The sequence below is a fragment of the Amblyraja radiata genome, chromosome 10 (assembly GCF_010909765.2).
Source record: "Amblyraja radiata isolate CabotCenter1 chromosome 10, sAmbRad1.1.pri, whole genome shotgun sequence".
NCBI lineage: Eukaryota > Metazoa > Chordata > Chondrichthyes > Rajiformes > Rajidae > Amblyraja > Amblyraja radiata.
The window spans coordinates 47,223,450-47,240,326 of NC_045965.1; the positions used below are offsets into that span (position 1 = coordinate 47,223,450).

Here is a 16,877-nt window from a genome sequence, read left to right on the forward strand (position 1 = left end):
GTGAAAGACTCGTGGTTGTGTACGAGATTGCAAGTGTATGATCAAGAGTTTAACCGAGTTCCCACGGGTATGACAAGTTTGCCGTTTACTTGCCATTTCTGCGATGTTCCAAGTTCGTCTCCCGAATTACTCTTGAGCCAATCCTGATTGAAGGTTTGTTTTAATAAGCAACAGTGGTATGTTTAAATAAGCAACAGTGTTAAAGAAGACCTCTCCATCCTGTGGCTTTGTTTTAAAGATAGAATTCAGCGCGGCCGCATCTATTGATGTGACCTACAAAGAGAAAATGCGCACCATCCAGTGTCAGAGCAGTTATACTTATGATTTGTTTGAAACATACAGGTTTGATATGTTTTAATTGAATTTACTGCCATGTCTACACACTGTGGGGAGACGGGAGATTAAATCTTTGAATGTGGACGGATGTGCACATCAGATTGTTGTGAGACGGAGCTCAGGGTTCGCCTCCTGAGCTGCTTTGGTGCCCAGGCGTGAGTTGAGGTGGAGAGAGGTTGGGGGGGCATCATTAATCTGTCTGGGGTGACATGGCTCTTGGGTTAGGCTGGGATCATTCTCTGCAGGATGATCTTAGTGCGGGAGACAAGGAGAGGTGTACTGACTGTATGGGCAGACACTTTGGAAGTGATTGCCCACCAGTCTCAAATGCCGCTGTGTCTCCTTGTCCCTGGGATAGCAGGGGACGATCAAACAGCACAATACCCCTCTCCTCCTCCACGCCAACACGAAGGGCAACGATCCCAAGGCTTTAGAATCAGGAACAGCGGGCAGGCGACAATCACCTGCCATAAAGCACGGAGAACCCAGAGACCCACAGCCAGCAGCAACTCCAGCCCAGCCCCGCTCCAACTCCAGAGGAACCCAGGTGGCAGATGAGGAGGTGCAGCTCGGGCTGTGGGCGAACTGCCACTTGTCGCCATAGCTGCCCATCGGGGAGCGGGTTCCTCTGGAGCTGGAGCGAGGCTGGGCTGGAGTTGCTGCTGTCTGTGGGTCTCTGGGTTCTCCATGCTTGCAGTGGGCCTGGGGTTCGGTGTCCCGTTGGTCCTGACGTCTCCGGCCAGCCCCCTGGACAGGAGCTGAGACTGGGAACTGTACCGCCCTTGCCCCCTCCCTCTGCAACAGCAAACAACCCCACTCTCCTGCTCACCTAACCCACCCATCGCCCCCCACCCCCCACCTTTCCCTCCCAACTCCAGTCCCGTCCCGACCCCCTGGGAAACTGAAGGGAGCGACTGCCCCGGGGCGACTGGCACTGACCTGCTGGCATCGCCGACGTGAAGACAGTGCAAAGCCCCCGCGCCGGTGCAATGGGCGGGGAGCTGGAGAGGGGAGGGGAGGGAAGGGATCACACACATGGCCGGGAAGCAGAGGGGTGTAGGTGGGGGTGGTGACAGAAAGGGCCAACAATGAGTGGAGAAAGACAGAAACACTGACGTGCAAAGGAGACCTACAACAGTGCATGATCTCTCTCGCATTATGGCAGGTGATTGTCGCTGGGAAACTGTAGGGAGTGACAATCTGCTGCTGCCTGCCCGCTGAGTTAAAGAGTTCCCACGGTAGACTCACGATACACTAAAGTAAACGCACGGGCCACTACGTTCTTACATCGAGTTAAAATGTTTCAATTCTTAACCACAAGAGTAAAACTGACTTGTGGAAAATTTTAAACATGTTTGATTTTTTGCAAGAGTTGACAAGTTTCACGAGTACCTGCCGTTAGCGCCACGAGTCTCTAAGTTGCGTCCACGAGTTCCGTACGTTAATCGTACGTTATTACCACGAGTTTTAACTCGGGGTACCTCTTGTGTCAACTCGCAACGTGAGACTCAGCTATTACCACATGCTCCTACTCTTAACTCTACTTCATTCGGTTATCTGTTATTGCAGCGTAGTATTTTTTGAACTACTTCAGATTACACTACAATCTTGCACCATCCTGCAGTTTTGCAGTTATTATTGTATTTATCATTATATCTATTATTGTCATGAATACTTTGCATTCTATGAGTTTCATGCAAACAAGGAATTTCACTGCACCCAAGAGTATGTGACAATAAACTAATCGGAATCTGAAGGAGTAGACTAAATTGTTTGTTCATATCCTGGAGACGTAAATCCACAAGAGAGCCCTGCAAGTATAATCATTCATTGTTCAAGATGCAAACTTGGATACAAGGAATGCACATTAGTTGAAGAAACTGTAACAACGTGACATTGGTAGGAAAGGAACACAATCAAGGAAAACTAATACCAAGGACAAAAATTATGATACAACTTTTGAGAAAATTCAAAATATATGCCAAACTTTCCCACGATTGGAGGGCATAAAACCGTAGGTAACTCAAACATGGGAAATAGAAACAAACTGCAGGACCTATTTTAGGAGAAAACAAGGAGAATTGCCCTGTTTGTGACTAAAAGTTGAAGACCACAACTACTCATTTGTTTTTTCCAATAAGTAGATGTAGAAGCACCAATATGCAAACAAACGTAAGGGCACAACCTATCATATATAAATTAATTCATAGGTCTGGTATTGATTAATCCATGTGGGGAAAGTACAAAAACATGTTTGTGTAATAAAAGGAACTGCAGATGCTGGTTTGTATCAAAAGTAGACACAAAATGCTGGAATAACTCAGTGGGTCAGGCAGCATCTCTGGAGAAAATGGATAGGTGATGTTTTGCGTTGGGACCCTTCTTCAAACTGATTAGCAGTACTAGTTCATATGCACTCCAGTTCCTGCTAGATTTACTTTACGATAAGGTTCCAGACTAAACTTCTTTATTTTCCATGAGTGATTCTATCATAACTGTCACTTGTGTTCATCGGCATGCCCCTTAAGCCTGGAAGAGCCTGGCAAAATCGGATACTGTTCCAGACGGTCCAAATACAGCTGCCTAAAAGGTGCATTTCAAGAAATAATAAATTTCAAAGAGAGGTTGGAGCTTAGACCATGAATACCAACTGGCCATCTGCATGCCGTATGTCTGGTCTTATTAAAGAGATATTTCATTCTGACTGCTTTTATTGTTATTAAAATCTTAAAATTTATATAAATATTTGCATAGATCAGTTTATTTCTGTACAATTTTACATTAACAGCAAAAAGAAAGCTTGGATAGATACCCTACTGCATAGTTTCAAAGAGACAGAAACCCTTTTGTAGGCATGAGTAAACTTGTTTCAGAAAATCATATACATGTTAAAAAAAAATTACACAAAATTCTCTTGTATTCTTTCTCAAATCTTTACAGTTCTGGTGGTAATGTGATTCCCTTTTCATTATGTTTATTTGGGAAAGGTTACAGCGAGTCAAATCTTCAGCTTACAAACTGTTTGAGACTGGCAAAATCTTCATTCCATCATCTAGATAATACACAAAGGTACGATCCAGAATAGTAGCTACAGTGCCCACCATAATGTTTGGGACAAAGACCCATCAATTATTTATTCGCCTCTGTACTCCACAATTTGAGATTTGTAATAGAAAAAAATCACATGTGGTTAAAGTGCACATTGTCAGAATTTATTAAAGGGTATTTTTATATATTTTGGTTTCACCATGTGGAAATTACAGCTTATACATAGTCCCCCCCATTTCAGGGCACCGTAATGTTGGGACACATAGCTTCACAGGTGTTTTTGCTGTATCCCAAACATATGGTGCCCTGAAATTGGGGGGGGTGGAGACTATGTATAAAACACTGTCGTAATTTCTTCATGATGAAACCAAAATGTATAAAAATGGCCATAATTAAAATCTGACAATCTGCAGTTTGAACACATGTGATTTTTTTCTGTATATGAATTTATGGGGATGGAAGGGATTGAAGAATCTAGGAACAGGTCAAGTATCTAGTTCATTCAATAAATTATAGATCCATTGACCAAAGCATGTTTTCTGTGTTCTTAAGACTTCCTAAAGTTACTAGCCCATTGTAAACAACATACAAAATCTTAGGGCAAGAGTATCACATCACATAATACACAGCCCTGATGCAAATAGAACGCTCACAGCAATTCCTTCTTTTCAAGCTGTACATGGCAAATCTAAGGTTCAAGATCAATCGTGCTTTTCTTCTGTTGTGGGAATGTTTCCATGCAGACAGCAGGAAATCATTTTCAACAATCAACACTCTGCAGACTCTGGAATTTTTGAATTGACAGATGCAGCATGGAAACAGGCACTTCAACCCACCGAATCCGCATTGACCATCGATCACCCATTCACACAGGTCCTGTGTTATTCCACTATCTCATCCACTCCCTACACACGAGGGGCAAGCTTTACAGAGGTCAATTAAACCTACAAACCCGCACGACTTTGGGATGTGGGGGGGGGGGAATGGAACACCCAGAAGAAACACATGTGGTCACAGGGAGAAAGTGCAAACTACACAGTGACAGCACCCGAGGTCAGGATCAAACCCAAACTCTGGCTGAGGCTCTATCAGCAGCTCCACTGCGCTGCCTAAATCTGAAGTTAAAAACAGAGAATGCAACAGTCACTCAATCTTTGTGGAAAGTGAAGGAGTTCACATACAAGGATGATGACCCCATATCAGACCTTTCTGACAAAAGAGTCTTCAAAGCAAATTGTGACCTGTTCCTCGTTCCACAGATGGCTCCTGACCTACGATTCTTTGCAACAATTTCTATTTTTACTTAAATTATTCTCTCTCACTTTCTTGTGCACTCCAAAAGTGTGATGTGGAAATGTGTGTCACAATGTGAAATGGACTTAGCTCAAATCTATCACATCAGCATAGATTATTCAATCAAATGCTGAATATTTCACTTAATGTAACTGAGTATCAAAGAGGATTGAAAATATTTCCAGTACAGTGCAGAAAAAAGTGGCAGAAATGCCGACCCCAGCCAGCAACTCATGGACACTGCCTGTACGGGCCTTGTTAAACACAATTTAGTTTGTCACGCTTGGTAGCAAGTAGCAGGAATCATGACTTCGCTCCCTCTCTTTTCTGGCAAAAGGCAGTTTCAATGTTTCCAAATGCTGAGCAGAGACTTTTGGAAAAAGTTGAAAAAAATTAAAAATTAAAGCAATAGGTATATATTCAAAAAACATGAACACAGTGTTAATTAAGACAAAGATACTGTTAAGTAAATAAAAAATAATGAAGACATTTAGCTGATCTTGCTTGTTAAATCAATTTTGGTAACACCATTCAAATAAATGGAGCTTCACTCATTAGAGGAATAGATCAGGTAAACACAATCTCTTGCCCATAGGTCAATCGAGGATCAGAGGACATATGTTTAAGATGAAAAGGGGAAAAGATTTAATAGGAATTTGAGGGGTAACTTTTTCACACAAAGGGTGGTGGGTGTATGGAACAAGCTGCCGGAGGATATAGTTAAGGCAGGGACTATCCCAACATTTAAAGAAACAGTTACACAGGTACATGGATAGGACTGGTTTGGAGGGATATGGGCGAAACGTGGGCAGGTGAGATTAATGTAGCTGGGGCATGTTGGCCAGTGTGGGCAAGTTGGGCTGAAGGGCCTTCTTCCACACTGTATCACTCTATGACTATGATTCAATGACACTAAATATTTAACACAAAGTGGAGGGGCCAGATACTAAGTAATTTCAGCCCCCAAGCTCAACAGCTTGCCTTAGACTTGACAAGGCCATCAAAAAGGCCAAAAGGGACTTCCGCTCAAAGCTGGCGGATGTTCGACAACTGCGGCAGGGCTTGAATGCCATCACCTCCCACAAAGCGAAATCAGGAGGCAGCTCATGTGACAGTGAAGCATCACTCCCTAACGAGCTCAATGCGTTCCACATACGCTTTGATAGGGAGAACACTGATGTGGGGGCCTTCCCGAGCCCCCACACGCCCTGATGGTATTACTGTCACAGTGGCCGACGTCAGAAGATCCTTCAGGGAGGGTGAACCCTCGGAAAGCACCTGGACCCGATGGTATACCCGGTCGAGTTCTCAAAACCTGTGCAGGCCAACTGGCCGGGGTTTTTGCAGACGTTTTCAACCTCTCACTGCTGAGGTCTGAGGTTCCCACCTGCTTTAAGAGAGCACCAATAATAATGGTGCCCAAGAAGAGTAAGGTGACATGCCTCAAGGACTATCGACCAGTGGCACTAACGTCTGTGGTGATGAAGTGCTTTGAGAGGTTGGTTATGGGGCATATCAACTACTACCTCAATAGGAACTTCGACCCACAACAGTTCGCCTATCGTCACAATAGGTCCATGGAGGATGCGATCTCACTGGCTCTCCACTCCGCACTGGATAACTTGGACAATAAAAACACTTAAGTCAGGCTGTGGTTTATAGACTACAGCTCGGCGTTCAATACCATCATCCCCTCTAAGCTGATTACCAAGCTCACGGAACTGGGTCTCTGCAATTGGATCCTCGACTTCCTCATCCACAGACCACAGTTTTTCGAATTGGCAGAAACACTTCATCCTCAGCAGGGCACGGAATTAACGGTTGCCCGGGTGCCACTGACCACTCAAAGTGCCGCCGGGCAACCTAAACGGCGAGTCATTTTGCCCGGCTTGGCAACTTGGTTTATACCGAAGAAAGACACAAAAAAAACTGGAGTAACTCCGCGGGTCTGGCAGCGTGACGTTTTGTGTCGGCGGCGGTTGTGGGAGCTCCGCTATAAGATCTTTGGTTGTGGGAAAGATGCTAAGTGTGGCGTGACAGAGGGTCGGAGCACAGTAGCAGCGGCGGCGGCTCCATCTCCTCCTGCTCCTGCACCCCCCCCGGCCTGGTAACGGCCGCTGCTGTCACTCCGCTTTCAAAACAAACCCTTGGAGGAGGGAGGTGTCGGTCAGAGGCGGAAGTAGGGGGGGGGGGGGGGGGGGGTTGCCTGAGGATAGAGTGTGGTGATTGGAGAAGGGAGACGTGCCAAAACACTCTCGGCAGCCCTGCACCGCAGCCAGGATCGATCCCGGTCTCCGGCGCTGCAATCGCTACTGAACCGCCACTGGACCATCCCCCCCCCCCCCCCCCACGCCCGAGGGTGGCCAGAGGCGTCGGGAGTCAGACGGGTGCGGTGCCCCCAGGCCCACAGCCAGCGCAGTGAAGCAGTGCTAAACCCAGCTCAACTGTGCCTGTCTCGCCAGCTTAATTTACAGCCCTGTCTGGAATGAGACAGGGCTGTAGGCGAGACAGGCAGAGTTCAGCTGCATTTAGCGCTGGATTGAGCTGAAATTACCGTTCACGGGGCCTCCGAACCCTCGCGCGCGTGTGTGAGTGTGCGCGTGCGCATGCGCGCGCTGCCGCCAAGATATTCTGTCCCCCGGTCCCCTCTATACTTTCATAGCGATGACAGGGACGCCCAAGGCAGTGACGATGCCGGTGTTGTCCAAGGAGCGCTGGCCTTCCTTCCCACCTCCTCTGCCCCTTCCTCTATCTCTCTCTCTCTCGTACGTCCCCCTTCACTCCCCTTATCCTGAGACCCCTCCTCTCCATCCCGCACTGATCCCCATTCCTGCCTCTATTCAGTCCTCATTGACATCCCCTGTGCTCCCCTCATCTACTCCCCCACGCCCCCATCTATACATCCTGCACTCATCTCCCTATCCACCTCGCATTAATTCTCCTGCCACTCCCCATCAATCTTACACTGGGTCCCCCAATTCATCCTGTACTGACCCCCCTTCCCATCCATCCTGCACTGCTCCTCCACTTCATCCAGCACTGCTCCCCCATCCATCCTGCACAGACCCTCCCCCCCATTCAACCCACTGACATCCCCCCCCTCTCCCCTCACAATTTTACCTACTCCAACCAACACGCACTAATTCTCCTGCCTCAATCCATCCAATCCACACCGATTGCCTTCTCGAGCCCCCCCCCCCCCACCCACTACCATCTATCCATCCTGCACTGATTAACCCCCCCCCCCCTCCCGACCCTATTGTGCTGGAAATGTCTTCAGAGCTTACATCGACTATGTTTGATAATGGAATGCAATGAACTATGTTTTAATTCCCAATGTTATTATTTGTTTTAATCCATTGGCAAATCAATGATCTTAATATGGATAATCAGTACTGTAGTTATTTACTGAGCAACATTCACAACTATATGTTGGATTTTCCAGGTTTTACTTCTACAGTCAGTCATATACATCACAAATTTGGTCAGGAGTTATTTCAGTTGAAATTTTAACGTTAATTCTGAAGTGGGAATGATGGAAAAAGCGTTTATCAACAATTTTTTTTTAAATTGTTGCTTACAAACTGGGTATCTTCATTGCTGTTCACAACACATACATCTAGTCTGATGAAGGGTTTCGGCCCAAAACGTTGCCTATTTCCTTCGCTCCATAGATGCTGCTGCACCCGCTGAGTTTCTCCAGCTTTTTTGTGTGCCTTTGATTTTCCAGCATCTGCAGTCCCTTCTTAAACACATCTAATCTGAATGTCCGGTAATGTGGCGTCTTGACACCTTTATATTACCTTTATATTACCAAAAGAACATTTGCTGCATTTATGTCCTTTGGCCATCTCTTGTTAGTTAGTGTAATGTTTAACCTGTCAGATGGGTATAGTCAGTTTTAACAGCTATTATCATAAAATGCCTTTAGAAAATTCCTTGCAACCTGTATATTTTGGAGATGTTGCATTCAATTCCCTCGTCCAAATCATTAATATATATTGTAAATAGCTGGGGTCCCAGCACTGAGCCTTGCGGTACCCCACGTCACTGACTGCCATTCTGAAAAGGACCCATTTACTCCTACTCTTTACTATGTGGGAAGCGAGAGTGTTTCTGTACCAATAGCAATAACGACACATGCTATGGCCGTGCCATGATAATGTTTGGTCCTTCACAGAAAACATGCTTGCATCAATCTGTAGTGTGCATGATTAAGCATATATGTTATCAAGGTCCAGGATTTATTGACACAGGTTGATCATACGCTGAATAATCCAACCACATTTTTGTTTGGAAGTGGAAAGAAATAATAAAAATGGCATTAATTGCAATGTGTAAAAAGAGTTGAGATACTGTATTATAATTGTGCTGCATGTCATTGTGGTATATATCATGTCTTGATTGGTGAATTTGTTAGTTTGTGACTTTATTTGAAGCAGAAATAATATGTGAATGCTTCACTGAGCATAATTCCGACTGGTAACTACGCACTTTGTCTGAGCACGTGTCATGCAAGCCATCTTAAATGACCACCTAAACTGTCATTTTGCAACCTAAAAGGCTGCCAAGGTTGCCCGGCTGGCAACAGGGAAAAAAAGTTAAGCGAGAGCCCTGCTCAGTAATAATCAGTACGGGAGCACCTCAAGGCTGCGCTCAGCCCCCTGTTCTACTTACTCTATACTCATGACTGTACAGCCAGACATAGTACAAACTCCATTTTCAAGTTCGCCGACGACACCACTGTTGTGGGACGAATTACAGATGGTGATGAGCCAGAGTATAGAAGTGAGAATTAAACCCTTAAAACAATTACCAGGAGTATTGATTATAAACTAATAGATATAACAGATGTACAGAATCGTCTGATTAGCATTTCATAGCGAACTGTAACTATACAACTTTAATCTAAAAATAAAGACTTAATCATGCTTCCAGTCATAGAAGGGGCCTCAGAATGAGTTCACACTCAGATCCATGGATAATCAAAGTTATGACCTTGCTTAATTAAAACATTTCTCATTTTCAGCAGTGACCGAGAACAATCTTCATTCATAGCTGAAGATGCTGGTCAAAGACAGGCCCTATAACTCTGGACTTCCAATGGCCTTCAGTCAATTAAAATAAATTTGCCTTAAATAAATAAAACTGACATGATACTGACATGTTTTAGCTGTTAATTTTGAAAATCTTTTACATCTACTGAGATAGACTCAGGTTATTGGTGTAAGTTGGGCAACATATCGGAAGTCAGCAAACCCTCAGTACCCTTCAGAATCATCACCTTTAATTAAGCATTTTTGTCTGCAAACGTCAAACTGAGGGTGATGTTGCTATTATTGAGCCACACCAATTGATTTTGGAGTCAATATTAAAAAGGTCAAACCAGTTTATGGCACTAGTAATGTAATACTACGTTGAAAATATTATCAATCTGTCAGTTAACGCAATGTCTTTGAGATGCTGAACATGAACATCTCCTCTGCACAATAAAGCCCATACAAATAATTCAAAGTTTCGGCAATAGTTTTAAACTGTGACACTCACCAGCAAGATCAGAGTTACCCATTATGAACGCCGTTGAACACCAGAGCAATTTATAACTATTTATATGCAAGAGCTATTCATGAAATAATGGCACGATCATTTCTTACTTGTTTTCCACAAGGAAATCCACAATCCATTTTTTCATGCAATACAGATGTGCATCCACAAGTGATGTTTTTATGTGCATCCGAGGATATCTGGAAAAAAACAGCACAAAAATTAAACATTTGATCCTGCTGCTTAATATTACCGAATCCTATATTCATCCTCACTAACAGAAACCATTTAAACAGAGGCTGCAATTTTTTTTTTAATTGCAGCAGTATTTTCCTATAATGCTACAATAAATGATAATGAATGTTCTTTTTAAAACATACATTTAATCATCATGCAATATGGAAGTACCACCTAGTCATGGGATATAGAATTATGCTTCACCATAGATGATTTCTTACCCGATCACCTAGTTTTATGAAGCTATATTATGATATAAAGTGCTTTGAAGACTGCAAATGTTTAGATACACTCCGTGTTTTTGTTGTTCTCTCACTGTCGATAACATTTTCAAACTTTGTTTCATATCACTCTCAAATTTGGAAATTTTACCCACCACACCCACATCCACGTTTTTAATATAATTTAATATAATTTTAAACATAGAAACATAGAAATTAGGTGCAGGAGTAGGCCATTCGGCCCTTCGAGCCTGCACCGCCATTCAATATGATCATGGCTGATCATCCAACTCAGTATCCCGTACCTGCCTTCTCTCCATACCCTCTGATCCCCTTAGCCACAAGGGCCACATCTAACTCCCTCTTAAATATAGCCAATGAACTGGCCTTGACTACCCTCTGTGGCAGAGAGTTCCAGAGATTCACCACTCTCTGTGTGAAACAAGTTCTTCTCATCTCGGTTTTAAAGGATTTCCCCCTTATCCTTAAGCTGTGACCCCTTGTCCTGGACTTCCCCAACATCGGGAGCAATCTTCCTGCATCTAGCCTGTCCAACCCCTTAAGAATTTTGTAAGTTTCTATAAGATCCCCTCTCAATCTCCTAAATTCTAGAGAGTATAAACCAAGTCTATCCAGTCTTTCTTCATAAGACAGTCCTGACATCCCAGGAATCAGTCTGGTGAACCTTCTCTGCACTCCCTCTATGGCAATAATGTCCTTCCTCAGATTTGGAGACCAAAACTGTACGCAATACTCCAGGTGTGGTCTCACCAAGACCCTGTACAACTACAGTAGAACCTCCCTGCTCCTATACTCAAATCCTTTTGCTATGAAAGCTAACATACCATTCGCTTTCTTCACTGCCTGCTGCACCTGCATGCCTACTTTCAATGACTGGTGTGCCATGACACCCAGGTCTCGCTGCATCTCCCCTTTTCCTAGTCGGTCACCATTTAGATAATAGTCTGCTTTCCTGTTTTTGCCACCAAAATGGATAACCTCACATTTATCCACATTATACTGCATCTGCCAAACATTTGCCCACTCACCCAGCCTATCCAAGTCACCTTGCAGTCTCCTAGCATCCTCCTCACAGCTAACACTGCCCCCCAGCTTGGTGTCATCCGCAAACTTGGAGATATTGCCTTCAATTCCCTCATCCAGATCATTAATATATATTGTAAATAGCTGGGGTCCCAGCACTGAGCCTTGCGGTACCCCACAAGTCACTGCCTGCCATTGTGAAAAGGACCCGTTTACTCCTACTCTTTGCTTCCTGTTTGCCAGCCAGTTTTCTATCCACATCAATACTGAACCCCCAATGCCGTGTGCTTTAAGTTTGTATACTAATCTCTTATGTGGGACCTTCTGGAAGTCCAGATACACCACATCCACTGGTTCTCCCCTATCCACGCTACTAGTTACATCCTCGAAAAATTCTATAAGATTCGTCAGACATGATTTACCTTTTGTAAATCCATGCTGACTTTGTCCAATGATTTCACCACTTTCCAAATGTGCTGCTATCCCATCTTTAATAACTGACTCTAGCAGTTTCCCCACTACCGATGTTAGACTAACTGGTCTGTAATTCCCCGTTTTCTCTCTCCCTCCCTTCTTAAAAAGTGGGGTTACGTTTGCTACCCGCCAATCCTCAGGAACTACTTCAGAATCTAAAGAGTTTTGAAAGATTATTACTAATGCATCCACTATTTCTGGAGCTACTTCCTTAAGTACTCTGGGATGCAGCCTATCTGGCCCTGGGGATTTATCGTCCTTTAATCCATTCAATTTACCCAACACCACTTCCCGGCTAACCTGGATTTCACTCAATTCCTCCAACTCCTTTGACCCGCGGTCCCCTGCTATTTCTGGCAGATTATTTATGTCTTCCTTAGTGAAGACGGAACCAAAGTAGTTATTCAATTGGTCCGCCATATCCTTGTTCCCCATGATCAACTCACCTGTTTCTGACTGCAAGGGACCTACATTTGTTTTAACTAATCTCTTTCTTTTCACATATCTATAAAAACTTTTACAGTCAGTTTTTATGTTCCCTGCCAGTTTTCTTTCATAATCTATTTTTCCTTTCCTAATTAAGCCCTTTGTCCTCCTCTGCTGGTCTCTGAATTTCTCCCAGTCCTCCGGTATGCTGCTTTTTCTGGCTAATTTGTACGCATCATCCTTCGCTTTGATACTATCCCTGATTTCCCTTGTTATCCACGGATGCACTACCTTCCCTGATTTATTCTTTTGCCAAACTGGGATGAACAATTTTTGTAGTTCATCCATGCAGTCTTTAAATGTCTTCCATTGCATATCCACCGTCAACTCTTTTAGAATTAATTGCCAGTCAATCTTGGCCAATTCACGTCTCATACCCTCAAAGTTACCTTTCTTTAAGTTCAGAACCATTGTTTCTGAATTAACAATGTCACTCTCCATGCTAATGAAGAACTCAACCATATTATGGTCACTCTTGCCCAAGGGGGCACGTACAAGACTGCTAACTAACCCTTTGCTCATTACTCTATACCCAGTCTAAAATAGCCTGCTCTCTCGTTGGTTCCTCTACATGTTGATTTAGATAACTATCCCGCATACATTCCAAGAAATCCTCTTCCTCAACACCCCTGCCAATTTGATTCACCCAATCTATATGTAGATTGAAGTCACCCATTATAACTGTTTTGCCTTTGTCACACGCATTTCTAATTTCCTGTTTGATACCATCTCCAACTTCACTACTACTGTTAGGTGGCCTGTACACAACACCCACCAGCGTTTTCTGCCCCTTAGTGTTTTGCAGCTCTACCCATACCGATTCCACATCCTCCAAACTAATGTCCTTCCTTTCCATTGCGTTAATCTCCTCTCTAATCAGCAACGCTACCCCACCTCCTTTTCCTTTCTCTCTATCCCTCCTGAATATTGAATATCCCTGGATGTTCAGCTCCCAGCCTTGGTCACCCTGGAACCATGTCTCCGTGATCCCAACTATATCATAGTCATTAATAGCTATCTGCACATTCAACTCATCCACCTTATTACGAATGCTCCTTGCATTGAGACACAAAGCCTTCAGGCTTGTTTTTACAACACTCTTACCCCTTATACAATTATGTTGAAAAGTGGCCCTTTTTGATTTTTGCCCTGGTTTTGTCTGCCTGCCACTTTTACTTTTCACCTTGCTACCTATTGCTTCTACCCTCATTTTACACCCCTCTGTCTCTACGCTCACACAATTAAGAAACCCTTTCCCTTTAACTCCATCCTCCACTATCCCATTCGACACCCCACCCCCCTTATTCAGTTTAAAACCACCCGTGTAGCAGTGGCAAACCTGCCTGCCAGAATGCTGGTCCCACACCTGTTAAGATGCAATCCGTCCCTTTTGTACAGTTCCCCCTTAACCCAAAACAGATCCCAGTGATCTAAGAATCTAAATCCCTGCCCCGTGCACCAGTTCCTCAGCCACACGTTCAGGTCCCATATCTCCCTGTTCCTGCTCTCGCCAGCACGAGGAACTGGAAGCAAACCGGAGATAACAACCCTGGAGGTCCTGCTTTTCAGCATTTTTCCGAGCTCTCTAAAGTCACGCTGCAGAATATTCATCCCCTTCTTTCCGACATCGTTTGTGCCGACATGCACTACCACTTCCGGATGTTCACCTTCGCCCTTGAGGATTTTCTGCACTCTGTCCGTGACATCCTGGATCCTGGCACCAGGCAGGCAGCACACCATCCTCGCATCCCGTCTGTTGCCGCAGAAACCCCTGTCCGTACCTCTCACAATGGAGTCTCCCACTACAATGGCGTTGCCTGCCTTAGGCCTTTTTGGTTCTGGCTCAAGAGCCCTATTTGCATCGCAAGCCAGTCCGCCGCTCAGTGTAAAAACCCTGCAAACCCAGCAAGTGGCAACAGTGGCTGTGATGAAGCTTGCCTTCATAGATCAAGAGTTGGGACGTTATGTTACAGTTTTATAAAACATTCATACTTAGTCTATTCTGTACAGTTCTAGTCTTCGTTGCGAATTTGGTGATTGTGCTCAAGGGCAGATGTCAGAGCAGATCATGACCGAATAGGAGCGCTGTAGTCATGGGGAGAGATTGGATAGGGATTGTTTTCCCTGGAATGAATAATGCTGAGGGGATGACCTGATACAAGTATATTAGATAATGGGAGACATACAGAGTGGGTAGATAGTCAAAATATTTTCCCTCGGACAAGAATAGCAAAAACACGGGAGAATAGATTTTGGATGAGAGGAACGAGTTTGGAAAGAGTTCTGATAAGGTTTTTGTTTAAAAAAAAATCTCAGAGAGTGGTTGATGTCTGGAACGGGCTGCCAGAAGAGGTAGCCAGCATCAGTTCCAATTACTACATGTAACAGGCATTTAATTAGGCAAGACTTAAAAGGATATGGTCTTACACTGGCAAATGGGATTAATGTACATGGGGGAAAAATGTTAACCCTGGGGACCAGAAAACCAAACGTTGATCTGAAATGCATAAGAATGCTATACAAGGGACACAGGATTAGTTTCCCCAAGCTGTTGAAAGAACTCAAATCTTTAAGCACATTGTTTAACGCAGAGATTATTTTTATTCTATTAAAAATGTTCACCCGATATTTTTTTTCTATTCAGCAAGGTCCATTATATAGTCCCAAATTCTTGCAGTGATATTATTTACTTTGGATTTGTGAAGTCTAAAACTGAAATTGGAAGCGGGCACTGGAATACAATTGGAATGTTCATAGAGTGATATAGGATAGAAACAGGCCCTTTGGCCCAACTCATCCATGCCATGTGCTTATATTCCTATGTTCCTCAGTTCTACAATACCCCTCAGAGCCCTAACGTCCATTCTGAAGGCCCTGCCCTTGTTTGACTTCCCAAAATGCAATACCTCACAATTTATCAGAATTGAACTCCACTTGCCACTCCTTGGCCCACCTACCCAGCCAATGACGATCCTGCTATAATTCTTAATAACATTCTTCACTAACATGATATCACCTACTTTAATGTCATTTGCAAACTTACTAACCTTGCATTGTATATTCTCATCCATATTGTTGATATAAATGATTTGTTGATAATTGTTGATATAAATGACAATCAATGGGCCCAGCACCAGCGCGTGGGCCTTGTCATGGGCCTCCTGTCTGAAAAGCAATCTTCCATTATCACCCTCTGCATCCCACTGTCAAAACAATCATGTATTTAATTAACTGGCCCATCCTGAATCCTATGTGATCCATGTGCAACCTTATCAAAGGCTTTGCTTAAATCCCCATAGACTATGTCTATCAACTCTATGTCTCTATCTTGACTTATTGGTTACTTCTTCATATTTATGTCTTGATTTATTTAGCCAGAAGGTGGTGAATCTGTGGAATTCATTGCTACAGACAGCTGTGGAAGCCAAGTCACTGGGTATTTTTCAAGCGGAGATTTATTAGTAAAGGTGTCAAAGGTTACAGGGAGAAGGCAGGAGAATGGGGTTGAGAGGGAAAGATAGATCAGCTATGATTAAATGGCAGAGTAGGTTCGATGGGCCAAAGGGCCTAATTCTGCTCCTATGACTTATGAACTTATTTCCCATCCAAACTGACTAAACCTAATCAAGTGGTCGTCCCAAATGCATGTATATCTTATCCCTTAGAATCTTCTACTGTAATTTACCTACCATAGATGTTATTCTTACGGGTCTATAGTTCCCAGGTCTTTCTTTACAACCTTTCTTAAATAACAGGACAACAATAGCCACGCTCCAATCTTCTGGAATCTCACCCATGGCCAACGGTGATGTATATTTCTCCAGCAGAGCTCCTGTAATTTCTTCTCTAGCTTCCCCCAGAGATTTTTCTGCATTCATATGTTTTAGGATGTCCAGCACCTCCTCTATTGTACTGCTGTCTACCTCCAAGACATTCCCATTAACCTTCCCCAAATTCCCTGGAGTTTATGTCTTTTTCCACAGTAAAAACAGGAGAAATATTCATTGAGGATCTCACCTTTCTCACACAATTCTACTTGGGTCTTTAGCCTAACCTATTTGATGCCCTCTTTTTTCCCTCCTGACTTTCTTCATTTATGCTTTATTTACGTTCCATTATTTAAACCTTTACATAAAAATGACTTTAAATAACTTTAATGAAAAGTTCAAAGTTTAGTAGTGGTTAGCAATGCTG

At 43.7% G+C, this 16,877-nt stretch overlaps 1 protein-coding gene across 2 annotated transcripts in view; it reads right to left on the minus strand.

Annotated features, from left to right (window-relative positions):
- eif2b3 (eukaryotic translation initiation factor 2B subunit gamma) overlaps positions 1 to 16,877 on the minus strand; it is a 91,174-nt gene that overhangs the window by 38,500 nt on the left and 35,797 nt on the right. For both annotated transcript variants that reach the window (XM_033028739.1, XM_033028740.1), the window contains exon 6: positions 10,332 to 10,421. In XM_033028739.1, the coding sequence (XP_032884630.1) occupies positions 10,332 to 10,421 (90 nt within the window). The remainder of the gene's footprint in view (positions 1 to 10,331; positions 10,422 to 16,877) is intronic.